Raw genomic sequence first — 23647 nt, forward strand, 5'->3', positions numbered from 1 at the left:
TACTGTAAGAAACTTTATTGATTTGACAGCAGGATTTAGTACTTACTGCTGCTTCACCCTGGCACAGGTCATTCTGTCAGTTTGTGGCCCACCAACCACCTCCCTCCCACCTACCGCACTGTGCCCTGGTATGCTCGTTCCTCAGACTCCCAGGATTTGTGTAGAAGGACATGAGTAACCCTGCTGGCCTTTTCTCTGTAGCCTGCTGGCTTCATATCTCAAAAGCTTGCCCAGAAGCCCCTTGCTGCCCCTGGCCGTGCAGCCCGCTTGGGAGTACTTCATCTATAGCTATCAGCCTTCCTCTGTCCTCTTCCTCCTCCCTCAGCAACACCTGAGTTGTACAAGTGTCATCACACGTGCTATCAACCAACCTCCTGATATCCATGAGGTTATCCAGATAAGATAGGGAAAAGAGCTGGTTTCAAAGTCTTTAGTCCACATTTCTATTTCCTCGCTCCTCTGCCAGCAGAGCGCTCCTAATTTTTCCAGAAAAAAAAACACTTTGCTTTAAGTGTAAATATATGGGCACAAAGCACAGCTGCGTGGGCGTTAGGTATGTTGACGTGATCCTGGGCAGGACGAGGGGCACTGATTCTCCCTGTCCCCTTCATCCAGATAAACATGGATGCGTGGTGTCAGGCTGGCCACGTGGGAAAGGCACCTCAGCAAGAACTGTCAGACTGGGAGCTGCCTCAGCTCGTCCGCTGCTGACGACCTGGCTTTGGAGAAACCAGCCGTGCTACCTGTACTCCTCGACTTGCTGCGCTGCTGCCTTTGATGGATGGGAGCACACCAGAATTCTCACCGGGCGTCTCCTGCCCCTACCTCAAAAGCAGAGCCTAAAGCCCTCCCAATCTTTCAGTGGTGAAGCGAGGCTGGCCGGACTTGTTACAATCAAGCCGCCCCATCTCAAAGTTTTCCTTTTCAAAGGAGGAGCCGTCTGCTCACGGGTTCATTGATTCCCTGCCCAGCAGGAATGTTTGCTCGGCACGGACAAGCCACACCTCTGATGACTGTAACAGGCAGAGCGCTCTCTGTTTTGATATACTATCAGCTGGGTTTATCAAGGTATATAAACAAAACCTCCCCGCTCCAGAACTCTCCCTCTTCTGGCCAGCAGTCCCTGTGGAGCGTGCGGGGGCTGCGACCGAACTGAGCTCACCTGCTATTTCAAGGAATTTTAATAGCAGGTTTTAAGCTACTTATTTACTTTTTTTGGTCTGTGCAGGAAGTCTGAGCTAAAAAAAAAAAAAAAGATAGAAGTATAATTACCCTGGCACGCCTGCATTCCTGCTCCGGGCTCAGGCGGGGAGGGCGTCTTTCTTGTCGGTGCAGGCACATTTGAGCCAGGAAGAGGACCGGATCCCTGGAGATCATCGCCACAAACGCGCGTAACTGAAACCTCCAGCCATGCTGAAACAGATATTATCGGACATGTACATCGATCCTGACCTGCTGGCAGAACTCAACGAGGAGCAGAAACAGATCCTCTTTTTCAAGATGAGGCAGGAGCAGATCAGACGGTGGAAAGAAAGAGAAGCTAACGCAGAAAAGGAAGAAATGAAGCAGCAAAAGAAGCCACCGCTGAGAAAAGGTAAGTCTCGGCCTGCCAGCTGCTTCCCCCTCTGGCACAGACCAGACCAACTCAACTGCTCCCCACAAACGGGAGGTAGCGTGTCCCTAGGGCAATTTCTTCTCCCAGGGACCGGAAGCAAAAAAGCATCAGAGCTGCATTGCCAAACTGTAACTAACCTCACTTCCCAAGCTTAATTTGGCCTGGCATACAATGGTTTTACTCCCTCACCCAGATACTTTGCCCTTTGCCAAGTTCCTAAACCCCCTTTCCTGGGAAGCTGTGGCTTCCTTACTCCCGGCAGCAGGAGATGCAGCTCATCAAGCATCCCACTGAATGGGAGCCTCTGAACCTGTCCATAAAATAACCACGGACTCAAACGCCTGTCCTGGGGTGCCAGGAACATAGGGGAGCTCAAAAAGTCCCTTTACCTTGTCTGAGGCACCAGATCCGCAGGAGTTTCCCTTGTGCTTTTAGACCTGAAGTTTTTTTTGCCTGGATTACACAGCATGTTATATGCTAGCATGGTATCACCGCTCTCCCACCTGCTCTATTTGCAGATAGTTCACCCTCACCCACGCCCTGGTCAAGGGGGTTGGGAGGAATTAGAGAAAGAAAGGAAATATTGGCATCCCTTGTCCCCACATTCAGAAATGTCCCCTTCTCTGTCCCGGCTGCAGTATTGTGAAATGAAATGGGAGGTGCGTCCTGTGTCCCAGCCGAGCTTTCCCCATGTCCAGCCACTTTTGGAAAGGCTCTGCCAACGGCAGCAGCTGGGGGACGCAGCACGTGGGACACAGGCCCTGCACAGAGTGCTGAGCAAACAGTGTTTGCGAAAGAGCTACTTCTCTTCCAGCCAGCGGGAAGTCAGTGAAATGGAAGCTGGGAGCTGACAATGATGTCTGGGTCTGGGTGATGGGCGAGCATCCTTCAGATAAATCGTATGCAGCCATCTGTGAAGAGATCCAGGCACAAAGGGCAAAGCAGTTAGCAAGCGAGCAAGGCAAGGAAGTGAGGTAAGCACCCTTCACCTGGGGGACTTGGTTGGCAGACACAGAGAAAAAGACATTCCTAGAAATTGGAGGCTGGACACTTCTCTGGGGACTCACCCCCTCTGTTTTGCAAATTTTCCTTCTCGCAAGGAAGTGGGCGGGCAAGTCCAGCATCGCCACCAGGAAGCAGCACAAGCCCTTTATAAAACCTCTTTTTTCTTTCCTTTGATTTCCACCTTGGGGCTGGGCTGGGTGTGGCTGTCACACTCTACTTGCAGACAAAAGGCTCAGGTGAAGGTCGGCTTTCTGTGGGTATGCACGGTGCTGGCGGACACCATCTCCAGCCCTCCCCAGCTCATGGAGCCTCCCGTGATGTCCCTGCTGTGGTCACCGCAGCAGTTCATAGGAAATGGCAGCTCTGTCACCGCAGCAGGTGATGCGTTTGGCTTGCACCGATTCAGCAGCAGGTGCTCCCAATGAGTAATTAAATTAATTATTCCATCTACTTGATCTGGAGATATGATAGCTGCACGCACGTGCTCCATCGTGGTGCTGTTCTGCTCATGTGTAACTTCCTCTCAGATGCTTGGAGAGCAGAAAGTGACTCCCTGGGATTCCTAAGACCTGTCTCTCCTGTTTCAGAGACACCAACTGTTCTGTAACGCCATCCCTGCATCCCCAGCTGGGAGTCCTTGGTGGGACAGATGTTCAGGGGAACAATAAAGGCACTGTGGACGAGCAGAAAGAAGATGGTAGAAAAACTGCTGCTGCTACAATGGGGAAAAGCCAGGAGATAGAAAAGGTACTTCCACCCTTTTCTCCATACTAACCAACCTCATTTGCCTGAGATCTAGGAAGTGCAGCAAATCCTGATTGCTATTGATACAAATTTGAGTGAGAGGAAAGCCAGCTGCCTGTGAAAGGCTTTGCTGTACTCCTAGAAGAAGCCGTGCTGTTACATCCTTCCTTAGGACTTGGGAAGTCCGAGTGCTATTCTCATCTGGGATAGATCTGCTCTGTAGCACTGGACAAGCTACTCTCAAATCCTCTGCTTCTGTTCATTGTGGATAAAATGAGGGTCAGAGTACTCTCCCTCCTGCTTAGTGGCTAGTCTGGACTGCTTTCTGGGCAAGACCAGAGAGCCCATCCCAGGATTTGAGGGCTATAAACTTGCATGTGCAGACAAATGATCTACTTTTACAAGAGATCAGATGCATAGTTTTACCAGTATCCTCTAACATGCGTATTTTCAGGTAAAATAGCTTATGACCTTTACAACATAGGAAAGCATCAAATGCAAGTAAGCAGTGCCAGTACCTACAGCTTTACTGAAGTAATATTTTTCTCCAGTAGTAAATACATTCTACTTTTTAATTGGCTACCAAAAAAAGCCATCTGCAGAAAACAGAAGAGGGCAAATTCAATTAACTACCAGTGCAACCAAAGTTGAATGGAAATGTCATGTTGACTCACTGGGAAAAGTCCAATCTCATTCAGCGAGTTTTTATTCAGCCTTTTGCTGCTAACTTGTGTGACTGCATATTCTTTTATTACCCAGCCATGCCATGTCTCAGTATAAAAGCATGATAACTGAAAGCTGGATTTGGGTAGAGTGCCTCTCCCACTGCTGCCAAAATACTGAAGGGAATTCAGTGGCTGACTCCTTTATCAAAAGGCTCTGAATCACACTGGGTTTTTCTCAGCACTGTTTGCTGAAGTTGAGCAACTCTATGTGGGAGATTTTTTTCCCTCCCCCTTTTAAAGGAAGTTATTAGTCAGAGCTATCTAAATAAATAAAACAAAATCCAGCCAACCAAAAATCCCACCACCACAAAAAAATGGAAAACCCTTTCAAAGTTTCAAAAGAAACTGAGGCTTCTTTTTTTTTTCTTCCTTTTTTTTTATTATTATTATTTTTTTTTTTTTTTTTTTTTTTAAATATATATATATATTACTTTTTGTTTTCTGACATTATGTTATGGGTAATTTTCCCAGGTTTCTGATGTTTTTGCTAGTAGGAGGAATACAGACGGCAGAGTGTTTCCTTTTCTAGGTGTGGAAAGGGAGGGGAGAAAGCGTTTTTTTTTCCCCTGCGATGTAGTTCCCACTTAACTGTACCTGAGGGAACTGGGCATTCTGCTCTGCCTGCTGCAGGGGAGAGGGGTTTGATCTAAGAAAACGAGCTGCTTCGCTCACATTTTAACTTCCTAGCTTTCTGTCTAGGACAGGGAAGTTGGAAGCACAGGTTCATACTAAGCATTGTAGAAGATAAAGCGTGTCCTTGGTAAGCCGCGCAGCGCAGTTAACTCGTTACTCATTGTGCTGTGGGAGGCAGGCTGAGTCAAACAGGGAGGTGGGTGGGTGTTTGCTCAAAGACAAGGCTAACTTTTTCTCAAAAGACAGGTCTCGGATACCAACCTCTGCCAGTGTAGCTGGACTGGTTTTAGGGAAGAGACACGCAGCTTGTTGGGTCAGTCTGACAAGCAGCAGTTTGCAGCACACAGCAGCAGCTGAGCACAGGCAGGTAAAGCTCTAGCAGATTTTGAGAGGGAAGGAAAGGAAGTTGTCCACTTCCCGGGACCACTCGGGATCATCACTTAGCAAATCCAGGCAGGCTTGGGACAATCCCGACACCCCTGACTCTTTCTCCTGTGGCATGTATCACGTAAAAGTGAGAAGGAGTGAGCAGCTTCTCCTTGGCACCAGCTCTAAAAATGCAGAATGCTCCAGCCTGCCCTGTTGGGGCCTCTGGGGAGGGCTGTGAGAGGAGGGCAGCCTGCAGAGCACAACGCGTGGCACTCCCCCACCCACAGCTCTCCAGCTGTGGCAGCCCAGCACTGCTACATGGCACCCGTACTCTCCACCTGCAAATTCTCCAAATTTGCAAGCACGTACTCTACAAAAGAGTAAAGGTCCTGATGCTGCATTAATTTTTCACTGCTCTTTTTCTCTGTCCAGAAGGAAGCCAGGGATGTTCACCAGATGCTGGCGGACTGCCACATGAGGAAGGGTGGCTTCCCGCAGGTAAGTTGCAATCTAGGACCTAAAAACACATTGAGGCAGGCCCAGACTTTACCCTAGAGTTCCAGTCAGCCTCAGAGACTCACCTGACCCACAAATGCCCACCTCTTGGACCAGTTTTACCCAACATTGCCATATTCCTCAGATTCGGACTGGCCAAAAGGCAGGCCAGCCTGGCAGACTGGGCAACACCATGGGACGATGTTCCTGATGATTTCTGGTAGACTGTTTTCCCCTATTTTCTCTGTTGTGACCTGCAGTAAAGGAAGAGGGTCTGCATGTTGTTGAAACAAGGGATTCACAAAAAAGAATGGAGTTCTCAGTAGTTCAAGGCTAGCTAAAAAGCAGGGCTAAAATGAGCCTGGGACAAAGCACTAAGCATACTATTTCTTTCACAGACGAAGGAAGCACCAAAGAGAAATTCAGAAGAAACCGCAGCCCCACTGAAGGCAATACCACAAAGCCACACAAGCTCAGAGAGCCAGAGTACGCTGCAGAAACCTGATGAGAATGAGCCTGAATGGCAGGAATCCTGTAAGATCTTAGGATGGCCTTTTCCTATGGGGCTTGAGAAATCTTAGGGCTCTGTGTGGTCATCTCAGTCATTCTCCTGCAAAACTGGAACCGAGTATTTCTCAGTCAGTGGCTGGAGAGTACTGCCAGAAACTACACTGCTGCATTATCAGAAATTTTTCTGAGTCCACACAGCACTGAGACTAGAATTGGGCAGGAAATGGAAAATGTATCCTACAGAAAAATCACCATTTGGAACCATTTCCTCATTTCAGTCTTTTCTGTATTTTAAGCTGATTTTCTTTTTAGTTGAAATCTGATAGCTTTGAACACTAACAGTGCCAAGCAGAATGGGTCCTGCTGGCATGTGGTAGTGCTCAGATAAATTTAAATTTGTTGATTAAAATAATCAACAAACAGCAGCCACGTGGGTGTAGCCAAGATAATTGATTTTAAACCAGAGATTGCCTTTGGTAGAACTTTGCAGTAACCATTGCTCATGTGGACTAGGATAATGGGTGGCGAGGACAAACTAAAGAGGGCAATTTCATAAGCACTTTATTCATGGCAAACTGCTTTCACTGAGTGAAAGGAGCCCTTTTTGGACTTCAGAAGAGAGCAAGGAGGGCTTTTGCTGCTCCATAAAATTTATTTCTGTGCAGAAGGTCAGCACAAGGCCAAAGCAAAACTCCTTTGTGCACAACTGAGCCACAATGTGGAGATGTGGGCTGATCCAAGACCTTGGAAATAATATAAAACTTGAAAAAAGAGGCCACATAAAATATGAACAAGGGGCCAAATCTCCTTGCTTTTTACCATTTCTTCAAGGCACAGTCCTCCCATCTGCTTCCTTGCCATGCAAAAAAAAAAAAAAATTTTAATCCCATCTAAGCAGAGCACCTTCTAACATAACAAATCCAAACAATAGAAAGGAAAATGACAAAACAGTATGAGACTTCTAGTGACATCTGTCTGTGCTGCCAAGTACTTCCTGAACTCTCTGCTTTAGTCACTATGACAGCTACATTTCCTTCAGAAATCTCCCAGAGTAGCTGCATACTTCAAGGGTGATTTTTGTAAAATAGCTAAAGAGTTAAAGAGACATTTGGACTCGATTCCTTTTCATGGAGTCTTGCTGTCCAGCTTCCTCAGAGACTGAAACAAAGGGTTACAAGCTTGTTATGTACGAAATATCCTCACACTCTGCTTGCCTTTGTTTCCACCCAGCTTCAAATTCTACCCCTCACACTTCCTCTCCTGGGAAGAAGGAATATCGGAGAACTTGATGTGTTTTTTTTTTTTTTTTTCCTCAATTCCTCCCCTGCTGTTCAGTAGATGGCAATGCAGTACTACCAATTGTTTTCACTTCAGGCCAAGGGTTTTATTTTTCTTACTAATAAAATCAATCTGCAGTTGATTACAAAAGCAAGGAGAAAACTAGCCTATCTCAGACTGGAGAGCCAGTTACTCCTGCAGACTCCAGGATGCTTATAACCTGCAGAATCAAAGCAGTATTTCAGAAAAAAAAAAATAAAAAATCCAGCCAAGTTCTCTACTTCCCATAACAATCACAGCAAGACTTCCTTCCCTCCTCAAAGTCCATCAGGATTTTCAAATCCTTCAGAAGATTGATTTGGGGGTCATTTCAGTAGTTGTTTTTGTTCTTACAAATGAGTGCATCTTTCAGACAGTGGCCAGAGTAGCTGAGCCACTACAAGCTTCTGTGGAAGATGAATGGCTTCCAACTTAGGCAACCTCAAGCGCCTCCTTGAGAACACAGGATGGGGAGAACCTTAGTCCCACAGACCCCTCCCTCCATGGTAACACTGCCTATGCCCAGGGCTGGAGCACAGAGAGAACCCAAATGCTCTGGAATGAGTTATTCTGCAATTTCAGCAAGCAGGGAGATAACCAAGGGGCAGCAAGCTTAAAACTTGCCTGCTTGTTCACTCCTGTAGGACTCATTTTTTGTTCCAGTGCGGAAAGCCAAGGCGGCAGACGAGAAGAGACGCTCCCTTGCACAACAGGCCAGGGACGACTACAGGAGGCTTTCGCTGCAGGGTGTCCGCAGAGGGAAGCAGGCAGATATATCCAAGAATGCCACAGCAGGAGATCGACGACCGCTCCAGTACCCGCCTCTCCCACCCAAGCCTAAACTTCTACCTTCTGTGATGGCAAACGGGAAAGCAGTTAGGTAAGAAACATCCCTCTGCACTCTTGAGGGATGAGATTCTTCTGCTCTGGCAAGGGCTGGCTGAGATGAGAAATGTTACCTGTCCTCCTTGTGTGGAGGAGACACTCCACTGTGAAAAACAGGCTAGAAAATATTCCAGCCTAGGGTGTGAGGATTGGGGCAGAGCTGTTGATTACAGTGATGAGGTGTATTTGTTCACTCTGGGAGGTTTACTGTCCGATTGGGATTCTCATCGACATTCCTGTTCCCTAGATAAGCTCCCACACCAGAAGCCTTGTTCCTGTGACACTCATACAGTTCTGTTCAGTCTTCAAGTGATTTTCAGTGACTCCAGTTCACCCAAGGCTCCTTGGACAGGAGTTGCTTCTGTCATGTTGTAACAGACAAGAACAGGTGGTGGCTTACTGCAAAGGGATCCACCTCCACTGAAAACACTAGAAATCCAGGTTTGGACTATTAAAAACAAAGATGAGGGCTTAGCAGCTGAGGATCAGCATCCATGTCATGGTGTAAAAGTTGCACTGTGTGTTTTCGCCCAGCTGAGGGAAATGCCACTGGAGCTGCTAACCAGCGTGTCCTCAGGTTCAAACCCTCAGCCTCCTGTTCCTGGCCCCCATTCTCTTGTCTCTGCCCCTCCCAGAATGCCCAACCTCTGCATTATACGGAGCTTTTGGACATAAAAAGACCCTCTTCTGACAGAGTCAAGTTCTCTTACCTGCCATGTGTGAAGTCAGACTCAGTGACAGGTTTATATAGCAGAACATCCTAAAGCCCAGAAGACATACATCTTTGCTGGATGTCCACTGAAAACCACACAATAATGCTGACAGCTTTGTTATCGTAAGCCTGCTGTTTAGGGCTGTTCATAATACAATGAACAAAAGGTAATTCTGCTAAGGACTCAAAAGCTGTTTGAACTTGCACAAATTCGCTTTCTTTTGTAACAGGAAAGAGGGAATCCAGAGGACAATCTCCAGTTCCACTGAAGAAAGCATCATCAAGTGGTTCAAAGAGGAGCAATTCCCACTCCGAGCTGGCTATCAGAAAACCACAGACACGATAGCACCGTGGTTCCATGGTGAGTTCTGAGCATTTCTGCCCCCACCCAAACTTTTAAGTTGGTACTGCTAACATGGCTGCTGCAAGAGGCTGGGCCCAGGAGCTTTTCAAAGGTGCATAGCTAAGTTATCAATTTTAAATGTGTATAATAGCTTAAATTCCTTTAAATTCCTCTAGTATTACAACAAAGTCTAGGCTAAAGTCTCAGAACAGAGGCCAGATCTTCTCAAATTCTCATAGCCTGTTGATAACAAGCCTACTATGCCAGGAATTAAACAGCATGAAGTACAGTTAGCATGAGACCATGGCCAGCTACTGGCAATGGCAATACAGCTCCTGGACTAGTGAGTAAGAAAACATGCAGGTATGGAAGCACTGTGAATTAGTTTCAGAATGGCAAAGCACACTTCTTGTGAAAATTGTTCCATCCCCTCCTCTGCAAATGCTATTTCCTCTTCAGCTCTGTGTTTCGGTTTCCAACAGGTATCCTGACTTCTCAGAAAGCAGAGGAGCTTCTGAGCAAAATGGTGCCAGGGAGTTTTCTGGTCCGGGTCAGCGAGAAAATCAAAGGCTACGTGCTTTCCTATCGGTCTGTGGAGGGATGTAAACATTTCCTTATTGATGCCTCCAGCGATTCCTACAGCTTCCTCGGAGTGGACCAGCTACAACATTCAACACTGGCTGACCTTGTCGACTACCACAAGGTGAAATTCTAGCAAGGCACTTGTTAGCTTTTTGTTTGTGTAGCTGCCTCAGGGCATTTCAAAATAAGAAGGAACAGATTTAGTTGTCATAATGTAGGTAAGTAGGCCCATTTTTGCTACCATTGAGTATCCTTTGTGATGCTCCAGAAGGGTTTGCCAGCCTTATAGGGATGTCTCAGACAACCTAATATGTCTCAAATGTCTTAGACCTGAATTGCTCTTCCTGCAGTGGGCAGAGGACCTTGCACAAATCTCAAGGTCCTACATATTATTTAGTAGAAATACTGATAAGGTGATAGGCAGCATACTTACTCAGGCATTTTTGATTTTGTCCGTTGTTGTAGAGTCCCAACAGGTCAGGTAAGCAGAAAAATTGCTGGTCTCTAGCTCTGGAAAGAAAGAGAACAAGGTATCTTTATAATCTCCAAGCAGACAAAGGGCTGTACTAAGCAAAAGTAGCAAATAGGGAAGGGAAGGGAAGGGAAGGGAAGGGAAGGGAAGGGAAGGGAAGGGAAGGGAAGGGAAGGGAAGGGAAGGGAAGGGAAGGGAAGGGAAGGGAAGGGAAGGGAAGGGAAGGGAAGGGAAGGGAAGGGAAGAAGGACTTCTTGCAACAGTAACACCAAGTGTTTGCTAGCATTGACTGCACTTGCATAGGCTCCAAGAACAACCAAAGCCTGCACTCGTTTATTTTAAGATCTGCCTAGGGACACGACAATCTTTTTGCCTAAAGGTCCATTTATTTTTTGTGTTTCTTTTCAGTAAGTGCCTAGTATAATGCATACATGGCTAAACCAAATTGAACATGGGGAAAATATCTATGCTTATTTGCTAGAGCTCTTTCTGGACTGCTTCAACCTGCTTCTTTTGTGTGGATTTCACAGTCCAGGCTGAATCTGTTGAAAGCAGGAGCTAGACAGCTACTGGTACCAAAGCTGGAGGATTTAAAGCCTGGCTGTGCATGTCTATATTAGAATCACACCCACAGTCTGCAAAGAATCCTACAGACTCCACTGCACTACAGCAGATGTGTGTGGGAGTAGGGTGAATCTACCCTGGTGAAATGCTCTGGTGGGTTCTGCTTATCTTCCACTGGGGGACCATGAAAGAAGGCAAGTTCCCACCACGCATCTGTTGCTGGGGTTGGGAACAAGATAGGAAGCAGAAACCCTGCTTCGAGGGAATTCTCGTTAGAAAAGGGCTTGCCAAAGCAGACGGCACGTGCTCACTGCAGGATCCACCCTTGTCCCTCCCACAAACAGAGCCAGAAGCTCAGATCCCACTCGTGGGCACCTCTGCCTGCACTAGAACAACTGCAGTGAGCTTGTAGTCCCGCTTACCTGCATGCTGCACAGTCCTCGCTCCAGCTCTTTCCAGGCAGGACAGCACTGCACGCCGTAGGAGCTGTGGTCACCTACGAGACAAGCAGTGCTGTTTCCAAGAACTACCAGAATCACACCACTGGGTTATTGCACCAAGCACTGACAGTGCTTTGTGAAGGCAGAGGGCAGCCCTGTGGATCTGTCCCCTGAATTCCCAGGGCTCTGAGTTGTACTACACAGCAGAACAAACAGGTCCATGCAGTAACGGAGGCAGGGAGACTGCTGTTCACTCCATGACTCTGTGATAGGTTGGGTGTATCCTGGTCTGTTTGAAAAGTGTTTTAACTTTATCCTCTGCCAACAGGAAGAAGCCATCACTTCCATGGGGAAGGAGCTGTTGCTTTACCCGTGTGGTCAAGAGGACCACGAACCAGATTACATCTCCCTCTTTAAGTGAACCTCCCAGTCTCATCACGTAGCCCTGAGCCTGTTTTCACAAAGACCGCACTTCAAACTGGAGCTGGCTGATGCTTACCTGAAACTTGCCTCAAGTGCCTCTATTTTAAATCCTTCACAACAAAGCAGTAGGAGGATAAGTGCTGTCGTGGGCTTCTCATTTCAACAGGATGCATCAGCCCAGCAAGCTACAAAGCACCCAGAAATATCACGCACATTGGAGTGAATTGGATGATGAAGTATCAGCTGCACGGGGAGATACTGACATGTATTTTCATTGGGTTTCTGCAGATTTCCTCGGGGACATCTATGTTCAAGCTGCCTTTTGCTCTTGACTGCAAGGTTGTGTGCTGCCTGGGAAATAGATTGGTATCTGCAATTGAATGAGATCATAGCTTCCTGAAGGCACCAAACAACTCGGAGAAGTGAATTGGTCTTGAAAGTAATTTGTATAATGTGAAGCTTAATCCTGTAAAATGCTGTGCCCTTGGAATCAAGGATGTTCAAGCCAAACATCCAAGCAAACCCCTGGTGCCTTTCAGTGACGTGTTCTCTGTAGAAGGATTTTTATGAAAAATGCATTTTAAAAGTTCCTTTAGCTTCTGAATATAGACTCTCACTCTTTTAACGTGTATCTATATACCACGCTGGCCTTTCTGCATAGAGGGGGACTAATCTTTTGAAAGGGAGAGAGGAGAAGGGATACAGAAATTTGTTTGCAAGAAACATGCACAGAGCCTAAACAATGTAAGAAACAGGGCATATCAGTATTAATAAAGTTTACAGAAATGTTTGCCAGTAAAGAATGTTATTTTCCAAAGTGGAGATATTTATTACAAGTTGTGTCCAGATTACTGCATCTGTTGTGAACTTTAACACAGAACTATTTCTTTCAACATAATGTTCTCTCTTCGTATCTGTTAAACTGCTCTTGAAAAACACAACTCAGAATACTGGGGGAGAAACTGGACAGAATCACACAACAAATTAATTCTTACCCTGACTGCCTCCATTTGAGTTGCTGCATGTGACAAACTGTACAGCTGAGGGTTGTGCAAATCTCCTACCGTCATCATTTGTTAGAGATGTGACCCTCAAGTGAGCAAGTGCTCAGATGTTTACCTATTCCTTTCCTTTGGGCGGATCAGGGCCACTCTGCTAAGCAGCAGCAGTCAAAACCTTCCATCTTATATCGACCTGTATTTTGCAGAACATAGATTAAAAGAAATTCTTGTAAACATCTGGTCTTAAAATTCGCAGCTGTGCATGGTGATTTCCATGCAAGGATGGAGGGCAAAACCTGCACTCCAGTTGCAGCATGTTTAACTAGAGATGAAGTCTTAATTTAAAGTGAGATTCTGAAAGCAACGGCAGTGGCAGGACAAATGATTTATGGAGCTTCTTGAGCACTGTAATCCCATATATCAAATGGGTATTTTCAACATAACCAGCATTGATCATGGGAAGGAACACTAGATTATTTATAGGGGAAAAAAGCCCTCCTTCCCCATTAATGAAGTGTTTCTTCTGAAAAACATGGCCAAAATGAAAGGTCATTCAGAGATCTGCAACACTCGAGAAAAGTCAGCATCTGCTCTCTCATGTTCTCAGGTGAAGAGCATGGCAGAGCTGTTGTCCTGCTGGAGACAAATCATGAAGTGTTTTGCACAGCTCTGGGCTGGCAAAGACAGGGGACTAAGTCTCCTTTAAAGAGACAGTTCGAGAGGCACAGTGTTAACCTGCAGAAACCAGGTGCAGGCTGATCTGGCACAGACACAGCAGGACCTTACAGACACAACTAGTTGTAGCTCTAAGATCTACAGTAGGCCAGCTCGGTGTTTGAACAGCTGATTAGTGGACCAGTAGCTTCATGTACTTTTATATTCTAACTGCTTGTTTGCAAGTGCTGGCTCAGCAGGGCCCAAGAAAAGCCACCATCAGTGTTCATATCCGTCCTACACATTTGAAGAAATCATGCCTCAGCTTTTTACTCACAGCTTCACTTAGAATCACAGAATCATAGAATCATAGAATATCCTGAGTTGGAAGGGACCCTTAAGGATCATCAAGTCCAACTCTTGACACCGCACAGGTCTACCCAAAAGTTCAGACCATGTGCCTAAGTTCACAGTCCAATCTCTTCTTAAATTCAGACAGGCTCGGTGCAGTGACCACTTCCCTGGGGAGCCTGTTCCAGTGTGCAACCACCCTCTCTGTGAAGAACCCCCTCCTGACGTCCAGCCAAAATTTCCCCTGCCTCACTTGTCTGCTGTGAGGGAAGAAACCTGAAGTTTGATACCCTCATCTTTAGATTATTGTACTGACAGCAAGGGCAGCAATCCCTGCTAGAATACGTGCCCTAAGACTGGCTCTTCCACTGTTCTGAAAGCTAGTTACCCTGAAAATGAGTGGAGCCAGGATGACTTGAAGCAGTCAGGAATCAGGGATGCTGTTTTTACTTGTTTTAGGGTGCTTCTCTACAGACTCTTTCTTCAAGGGATACTGTGAAAGGATTCCAGGAGTCATTGCATTTGAAGAGTGCATGCAATCATGACACCTGGAAGTACGGGGCAATTTGTTTTACCCAACACCTCTGCACCTGTAGCCAGAGCATGCACAGTCTTCAAAACTAAAGCATGAAGCCCCCGCATGGCCTCTCTGACTGTGCAGGGTGACCTGTGTTCCCTCCCCAGCTCACATTCAGTCAAAGCTGCCATTCTGGGAAGGATCACAAGCTGTCTGTTTCTAGGACAAGGAAGGTAGGGAGCTGCTTGACAAAAACAACAATTCTGTTGGACGCTCTGTTTCATCTAACTGGCCTGAAAGATCCGTCACAGCTCCTACACTTCTCATAGAGGTGTGGATAACAATAACTTCCTCCCTTTCTCCTGTTGTTTTTCACCTTCCCATGTCAGTGCAGTCTCCACCTTTAAGTGAGCCCTACCAGACTTCTGCTGGGATTAGATTTTTCTGTGCTTCTCACTCGGGTGGCCAATGACTGGGGGCTGGTTCTCTCCATCCCTGGCTCAATCCCGCCTCCTGCCAAACTGGGTTCTGCAGCCGAAGGACAGGAACTGCTCAGACAGTCTAACTCCTGGCATCTCTGTGGGAAAGGACATGCAAGAAAATCACAACAGACCTCTTAGAAACATAAGATGTAAAACTTTGACAGGGGTTCGATGAACTATCCAGGGCAGTGATGTGCTGAACTTATCAGCGCCCAGTGCTTCGAATTAGAGACTAACAGAGGTTTGAAGGGACTTAGGGAGATTACCTGGTCCAGCCCTGCTCTGCAAGTGGGGCCTACCACAGAGTTACACTACATTGCTCAGGTCTTGGGGTCTTCTTCTTAAGGGAAGAAAACGGAAAATGTCATGGGAAACAGGAAAGGCCAAGCTCAAGGCAAGTTACGATGAAATTTCTACCATATGCATCATCCAGTTTCAAATCCAGGTTAAATGGGAGTGTAGGAACAGCTGTCACCTTGCAACAGTTCAATTGTCACAGCTCTCAGATGCATTCAACAAGCCACATGTGGCTCCTCCCAGTACAGTAATATTTGTAAGGTTTCTCCATCAAAACAGATTAATTTGTAAACAATTTGTCATACATGCTGGAGACCAAACTGTTCTTTGGAGGACCTGCTTGAGTAATTGCTGAAGTTTTTGTGGTAAGTGATGCACTGGGGGCTGTTTGTAAACATACAGAACTCTCTTTCCGTCAGACCTTTGTCTATTTTTGCACTGTTTTGGGACATGCTTGGTGTTTTGCAAGAGAATTGCAATGAAGATCACTTGCATCTAACAGAAGGCAAAGACATGTAAATATACGTCAAGGGAGGAAGTACTAACAGTGGCACGTTCTCTGCAGGTTCTGCACACAGTGCTTTCTAGAGAGGTTCACAAACACTCTTCCTACTGCTCAGCAGCAGGACAAGTGGCATTTTATTCATTGCTCATTGTTATCTTGTATCCTTCTCCCTCAGCTTTTACAAGCCAAAGAACACATTAGAACCTAGTTTCAGACCGTCCTGAATTAATCTGAAGCTATAAAACAAAGACCGCTGGGAGAAACAGCATTTAGGTAACCAAATGGGATTGCCAAATCTATGCATTTTTTTGTTGGCTAGTAAAGATTAAAATGAGAAACAGCGTTAAAAGAAAGTGCTTGACAACAGCAATAAATCATGCCTTCAACAATTTTAGACAGCTGAAAAAAACATCTATTAACACAATTAATTTTTAGGATGCACCTATAATTACCATAAAATAATTTGCAGGGTCCAGTAATCCACCAAAAAAATTTATTTTCTTAATTACAAAAAACCTTGCTATGCCCTGGGCAAGATTCTAGATTTGGTTTAGAAGGAAAACTTTGGTATAAAAGCAGAAAACGTTCATTAATTTTGGTATCTGGCGTTCAGAGTTTAAAGTCTCCTGTTAAATCAGTACTGCAAGGTGAGACGCATTTCCTTTTCTCCAGCATAAAGCTTTGTCCAGCACTCAGGTTCTGTAGTAACATCACCTCACTTATCTGAACCCAGCTCCCATTCACAGGAAAAACAGATCTGCAGAGCATTTTCCCAGCGTTGGAAGGCTGTACTATTTCCTGGTATGGTTAGAATTAGAAAACCGCAAGTATAACAACATAATTCTCAAGCAAAACCAACTCCATTTAAAAATGAATCTTGAGATACTTATAACACTGTAACTCAGGAATACACCATCTGATTCACGTGGTACAGACATGGCTCGTTGCTTTTGGTTCCCTGCCCACAAAATAGAATCAATGCTAACCTGCAGCATTTTTGAAACATCACACTTGACTGGCAAGGCTTTCTCTTTCTGAATTTTAGAAAGCACAGATTTCTTGTCTCTGCATCAACGGTAAGTGCACTGCTGCTGTTCCCCCATCCCAGCCCTGTAAGGGTAAAAGATTTTTGGTCTCTCCAGCTTAACCATCGTTAACAATCAGGCTTTCTTTTCGGAAAGAAAATCATTCTTTTTGAAAGCAGCCCTTTTCAGACATGTAGAAAATCACTCGTTATTATCGGTTCACCAAAGGGTCAATCCTTTAAACAACCGCACACATCTTACAAACATTTCCACAGAAAAGCACATCCATTTGTTATTGTAGCACACTGGCATTCACGTAATGTTCATTGTCTCCATGACCTCGAATCTCATCAAGTGTTCAAGTCTCCCCCAGGAGCAAGTGCTGGACAGTCAGGCTAATGGAGAACTTAAAAGCCTTATTAAGAAAAGCCAGAAGTAGAGAGGACAAGAACTTCCCCCACCTGCTTTGCTGCCAGGCTGCTGGAACCCCCATCGGCTTTCAGTCTCATCCCATCTTTTCTAGTTAGCAACTCCTTTCATAAAAAATATTAAAAAAAATCCATTCAGAGGCTTTTTGCCTGTCTTTCTGGTTTCATGTCTTCTTACTGTTCAGTTTCTGTCTGTGCAGGTGAGTTTCAATCTCTTGCCTGAATACAAGCATCCCCAGCTGGCCGTGAGAAGCCTCGTTCATGGCCTTGGACTGCATGCACATTTTGTACTGCTCTGGGGTCAGCTCGTCCACACATCGCTTTTCGTGCCAGAGATGGAAGAGCCCCCTGACGGGTGTTCTGATCACAATGAGGTTGCTGTGAAGGTATTTGCGGTACAGGTGCACATCTTCGCCACCCCAGCCTTTAATGTCCAGGTCAAAGCCACCTGACACAAAGAAAACCCAGAATAACAACTAGAAATGCATACCTTCCACTACCCAACGTGATGCTATTCATTGCACTGCAGCTGTTCTCCAGTTCCAGTCAGCCCTTTAAAACAGCCAACAACAAAGTGTTCAAATTCCTCAACCCAAAACCTTTAGCCACCAGCCAAAATTGATTTATTTGTACTAAAAAAGTGCTTAGATTTTGGTAATCTCTATGGCACTTGGGAGTAGTCTGAGCATCTAGCCAGATCACTGCTGCAAAGCAGAGACACGGCCACACTGGCCTGGGAAAGGGAAGCTGATCACAATTTTCTAAGCTTCAGTAAAACAACAGATGTATTTGAGTATATTTTTCTTACCTATGTTGATAAAATCAGATCGGTACTGGCAAGTCATCCCAAAACCGAAGTCTCTCCAAAATCCAGTTTCTTTTTTAATAATCTGCATGGGAAAAAAGGAATGTTTATATGGGAGCGGAAATGCTTTCAGCATGAACAGCAGAGAAACAAGTCACTGAACGTGGTCAGAAATAGGAGCAACTGTCCATTTATTATACATCATGTAATGTTTTTGTTGATCCTAAAGCATCTGCCAGCTTTTGCAGACATTTCGTAGCATGTTCTTGCCCAGAAAAACAGCCATATCATTAGCTGTCACAGATAAACCCCCTGATTGAGAATGATCAGGTTTCACTCCACTCCTGCTGTTGTAGCCCAAGTGGAGAAATATCCCACTGCTCTCTGGAGTTTGCTTCTCTGGAAATCCTCCTCCAAAATCATTAAGTTTTTGCACGATTCAAATCAGATGTAAGAAACATACTGGTAAGTCAGGAAAACAGACTCTGCAGTAGAGCAGATGGTGACATCTGGATTGCAAGAGCTCTGGAAGAAAACAGATGTTCTAATCTGACTGCACAAATGACAAGTTTTTGATTACCTTAACTTTGACAAAAATTTGGAAAGTGGTAAGAATAATTTTCATTACAGAGCTGTTGTAATCCAGCTAAAACTGGAGTCCGAAAACATTAGGTGGTGAATATATAATCTATAAAAGCCTTTGTCAGAATGAATGCGTGGTTTACACTGTCAAGGTGCATTATGAAAATATAGTGTATTACAGAAAGAAAATCAGAGCCACAAGAGGCCACACATAACATTTTCAAAAGCAAATATAAAAATATGTATCACCACGGTCGTAGTTCATGCAGGTGAGTGACCTAATCCCATATGGTGAGGCATCCAAGAGTTTCAAGAGACTGGACAGGAATTTAAATCCCTTAAGAAAGTCAGCTATACTTCATGCTCTTGAAGGGGTGGTTATAAACCTATCCTTAAGCAGCTATTTTTGAAAATTTTGGTTTCACTTGCAATAATGTTAGAGGAGATGATGAGGCAGGATTTCCATTTCTGGATTTACAAATCCAAGCATTTCCTTTACCAAAAAATCCCGTTCCAAAACAGTCTCTCCCGGTTTCTCATTCATGCCTCTCCCTTTTTGTTCCCTGTCATTTTAGCAATCATTTTTTAAATTATTATTATTATTTTTTTTATTTTACTGCACCCGTTGCTCTCTTTGTTTTCTCATTTTTTCTCTCCTTGAAAAATCCAAGCCACTGCAGAAGCCAATTAGAAGGAAACAAGACTGTATATGTCAGGTCTGCACCATGACAAGGTATCTTCGTAATGATGCCCTTACAGCAAGCTACTCTTTTGCATTAGCATTATTATTTCCCATTAGTGCAAGTGGCTGCTTCACAAATCAATTTCTTTCAAACATTTCTGAAGGATTTTTTTTTTTCTCAGCAGTCCAAATACTGGGATAGAAATCTAACTGTCTTGTTTTAATGGCAGAGACCTGGCCTCATGCCTAGCAACTAATATGGGCTGAAAATATAAAAATCTACATAAAAATGAGATTGGCAGTACTTCTTGAAATCAAGAAGCCTTTCTGAAATAAGCATCGCATTTTAAGATTCAAATATTAGCTATAAATATTAGCGCAGTCCTGACAACGCAGTTTGTGGAATGTATGCCAGTTTGTGAGCTGAGCAATATTTCCTTTCAGAGCACAGTGCTTGCAAGCCTGAGGACCTCTGATGGGATCTCATCAGACAGAAGAGCTAATGCGAATTCTATGGTATTGCCAGAACAGGTTTCCCTCCGAGACAAACCAACGAGAAGAATTTTCCAGATACTGCAGTAACACACAAAATATATTTTAAGTGTGATGGCTTAAACAAAATTGCATGAATGAGAAAATATTTTTTAATCCCTGGGTGCTACACAATCTTAATCTTTAACAACTTTTCCCCTACATCAGTAGTCTAGAGCGCGCTCTCTTTTGGAAGAAAGAAAAGATTGTCTGGCTACTTGTTGTGTAACACAGGGAGCAGTAGAAAAAAAAAAAAAAACTTTAAAAATATTTGGGGTGTAGTTTTCAAAATCATACTTATTTTTTCTAGATGGATTGCATGAGGTGGCTGTAGCAATGCCAGAAGATTGTACTCGGCCCCCTAGTGATTTTTTTTTTTTCAGTTGTGACTGTTGCTGGGCTCTCAACAGCCTCAAACTCTTGACTACAACAACAGTGTCCAGTCTGGGACATCATGAGCCCTGACAGATGCAGTGCCTGGCAAGCACCAGCTTTTGATCATGCAAGGAAAGGAAATATTCAGTGCAGAGGAAATGAAAGCAACATCAGGGACTTTCATCCTAAAAAAAACCAAACAAACAACAACTCATGCCATGGAGTAGTTGTTTGTTAATTAGAAAATCCCTTCCAGCAGAGAAGCAGACAGAGTTTAAATTCTCAGGCTCTATGTATAAAATCTCAAACAATGGTTAAAATAATTGGTATCAATATATTTCCCTGGGAAACAACTGCAGAACTCACAGTGAGGTGACTGCTGCAGTTAGTTTTGTCTGTATAGTACATGTCTTGTTCACCTCACTGTGCACAAAGAATAGGGAAATGCTACCCAGTAGCACATGCACTTTTTAAAAAATGAAAGCTTTGTCCAAGTAAAAACAGGCATTCAGAAGAACATATACTTACTAGCTGCTGTTCTAAAGATGGGATGGAATCCTGGTGGCCATAAATTATACTGGGATTATACTGGCTGAAGAGAACAGGATAAAACACTTTCTTTCCTGGAAATGACAATACGTTATTTTTTTAAAAAGCTGCATAAAACACATTTCATGCTCCTCCAAGATGCTTTCTGTGCTGGACCAAAACCAGACCTAGTGATACAAGTTTTCAACTGAGCCTATGTTCTTTGCATGAGAATGAGAGGGTAAAATCAACAAAAAGATCCAGTTCCAGAAAGCAGAGATGCTGAAGGCAAGGAATTCAGTCACAGTGGGTGCAGGGGTGTTGTAACCTTTCAAAAGCCAAGCAGCAATGGAATTTTTATACATGTCTTAATTAGTTCTCTAAGTTTCGAGAATGATTTACAGCAACTTCATTACCAATTCAAATGTTAGAATACTCTGGTGAGGCTGTTATGCAATAGCTAAAAACCTGCTGAAAGGCTCTGTACTCAATGAGCAGCAGTACCTGGCTGTGTGTTCAATCTACAAGAGTTCAGGAATTCAGCTGTGAAGTATATGTCCACGTCGCAAAAAAAGAGAACAACGTTACTTCCTTTCCAAACTCGAGCTCCGATGTCTAATCCTTTGCCCCTGGAAAATTCTTCATTTAACTGGATGAAGGTGAAGTTCTTGAAGTTGGCTGATCTAGGAGAAAGAAAACAGTCAGCAACTTACATTCTCCTTCCAGCTCCTAATACAAGTGCGGGTAGAAACCCAATATGAAAAAACTAACATAGAAATCTACAGTATAGGGGTTCTCGGAGCAGTTTAGGGGAAGAGATGACCTCTTAAAGTCTTGAGGAGATTTCCACTATGTATATATCCAGAGTCTGACTCCCTTATTACTATGCTAGTATTCCTGTCAGAGACCTTCCTTGGGCAGATCTCACAAAAATCCCAACAAGGCTTATATACACAAAAATATTGCCAGCAGGCAGATATAAAATACCTGTGGTCATATTACTGTCTCTGTATAAGGATCTTCTTCCAGCATAGAGATTATAACAAAGGGCTGCAAAAGATCTAGCCAAGAACTTTGGGTAGATGGCTCAAACCATCTAGGTCCCGTGTGCTCTGCTGAGAATGTCTGTACCTGACTCTGGAAGTGAGACTTCAGTCCTAACAGTTAAAAAGACACCTTCAAAAGCAGTAAGAAAGTTTGTGAATGAGTGATGTTAGTTTGAAAGAAAAGCTGCACTGAGGTAAATTCAGTAAAATCTGCTTTGTGGCCCTAAAGACCAGTACCATGAAACTGCAAATCTGGGACTGCCAGGATAATGCTGCTTTTATCTGATAGAAGCAAAAGAATGTTTTCTCCAATGCAGTCAAGGACATTTTGGCACAAATTTGGGCAGCTAATTAGCCTCCAATTCATGGTACGGTCGCTGTGTTTGAACAGCACATTAGCCACTCAGATACTTACTTGGAGGTATTTTCAAGTATAGATTTGACTTCATTCATCTGTTCTTTTCCAAAGTAAACTACAGTGAGGTGAATTCTGCCATCCTGCTGAATGCCCATTTCCCTAGAAAACAGAGACAGATTTACGACTTGTCCCGCAAGTTAGCTTTCTTCAACAACCAGCACCAGCTGAAGGCAGAGTAGGGTGGATCTTGGAAGGCGTTCCTGAGGGCATGACTCACTGACAAGGGTCTCTGTACTGACATAAGGGCTCACTGCCTGTCAGAAGGGACCCCAGACTATATTTGAGGCACATTTATCATCCACTCTCTCGGTGGTGTTTGCTATAATAATAGGACACTGCTCAAACAGCCCATTCAGCCACAGGAATGATCAAGCAGGCATCGAATGTAGCACTTCAGAGAACATGAAAAGAACAAGAAGAGGGTTTTAAACAAGCTATATGACTTCTACCTCTTAACCTTGTTTTTAAAACAGATATTTCCAAGTTCAGAGCTTTGGCATTTTGTTAAGGAACATTTCCTAAAATCTAATATCAACTGGAGATCAAGCCAACAGCCTAAAGGTACAACCAATCTGGCCCAGCAATAGACATCATGCCTCACTTGCACGATGTTTAGTCAGCAAGATTTCTCTTATCATCAGCAGAGAGATCAGCATGGCCAGAGGGTGATTTTTCTCATCCCCAAAAAAGCATTTATCAGATGGCTAATTTAGACAAGGAGCCTATTTATAGGTGTCTGTAATTAGCAAAACAAATCCCATTGCAAGAGTCAGTATCTGTTGCTAAGACAGTCTTTTCTGGGCAGCTATGTAAAACTGTATCTCAATTAAGTTTTCCCTCCAAACAGCACCTCTGTGCTGAAAAAGAAAAGGAGTTTAAAAGTAACTATCCTGAATTTCAAATACATTTCCTTTCTGCCTCTGATTGCCTTAATCTCTTTCTCAAACAGGGCCTGGCAAAGTGTCTGGGAGCACTACATTTCTTTTTTTTTCTCATTCAGAATGTTCCTCTGCTACTAATGGCACGATAGCCTTACAAGTGTCACATACTAGCATGTGCCCCAACAAACCAGATTTAGACACAAAAGCCAGGTACATGCAAATCAGAAACTCTGATGACTGAAATACAATTGCGTTTACTGCTAAACAATGCATTAAGCACCGGATGCCTTTCAGTCTCTATAATCTCAAAAATGATTTCCTAATGGCACAGTGAGGTGTTATGTAAAAGTAGCATAACTTTTACCGAGGGAGGCCTTGGTAATTCCTGAAATTGCATCTTAATTTGCAAGTAAGATAAGCAAGATAAAACAGAGGCAGTGCTGGAACAGAGACCCACCTGAAATTCTGCATGAATTGCCGAAATTTGCTGGCTCTCTTGGCCAAGGGCACAATGACATTGATAAGTGTGTCAGCCATATTGAGGTTTTCGTTTTTGACTTTCATTACAGGACCAAATGGCCGAAATAGAACGATCTTCTTGAACTGATGTTTCGTGTCTCCTTTGAAAGTCAGCTCATACAACGTGCCTTTGTCTTTTTCTGTGCGGTAGATCCCTGTGTGAAGACAAGATAGAGAAGTTTTTGA

The 23647-nt window shown here is 44.3% G+C and overlaps 2 protein-coding genes across 3 annotated transcripts in view; one reads left to right on the top strand and one right to left on the bottom strand.

Annotated features, from left to right (window-relative positions):
* The first annotated feature begins 1410 nt into the window (after positions 1-1410).
* On the top strand, positions 1411-12075 carry SH2D4A (SH2 domain containing 4A). The gene is made up of 9 exons (XM_032187227.1): positions 1411-1594; positions 2430-2589; positions 3208-3367; positions 5524-5589; positions 5985-6120; positions 8077-8293; positions 9241-9371; positions 9836-10056; positions 11740-12075. The coding sequence occupies exons 1-9, from the start codon at positions 1411-1413 to the stop codon at positions 11830-11832; spliced, it is 1368 nt and encodes a 455-aa protein (XP_032043118.1). The 3' UTR covers positions 11833-12075.
* A 4045-nt stretch (positions 12076-16120) lies between these two features.
* CSGALNACT1 (chondroitin sulfate N-acetylgalactosaminyltransferase 1) overlaps positions 16121-23647 on the bottom strand; it is a 44296-nt gene continuing 36769 nt past the window's right edge. For both annotated transcript variants that reach the window (XM_032187516.1, XM_032187517.1), the window contains exons 5-10: positions 23400-23616; positions 22059-22160; positions 21102-21280; positions 20598-20692; positions 17903-17984; positions 16121-17542 (exon numbers count right to left, since the gene is read on the bottom strand). In XM_032187516.1, the coding sequence (XP_032043407.1) occupies positions 17259-17542; positions 17903-17984; positions 20598-20692; positions 21102-21280; positions 22059-22160; positions 23400-23616 (959 nt within the window). In that variant the 3' untranslated portion in view covers positions 16121-17258. The remainder of the gene's footprint in view (positions 17543-17902; positions 17985-20597; positions 20693-21101; positions 21281-22058; positions 22161-23399; positions 23617-23647) is intronic.

Source organism: Aythya fuligula, chromosome 4, assembly GCF_009819795.1.
Source record: "Aythya fuligula isolate bAytFul2 chromosome 4, bAytFul2.pri, whole genome shotgun sequence".
Classification (NCBI taxonomy): domain Eukaryota; kingdom Metazoa; phylum Chordata; class Aves; order Anseriformes; family Anatidae; genus Aythya; species Aythya fuligula.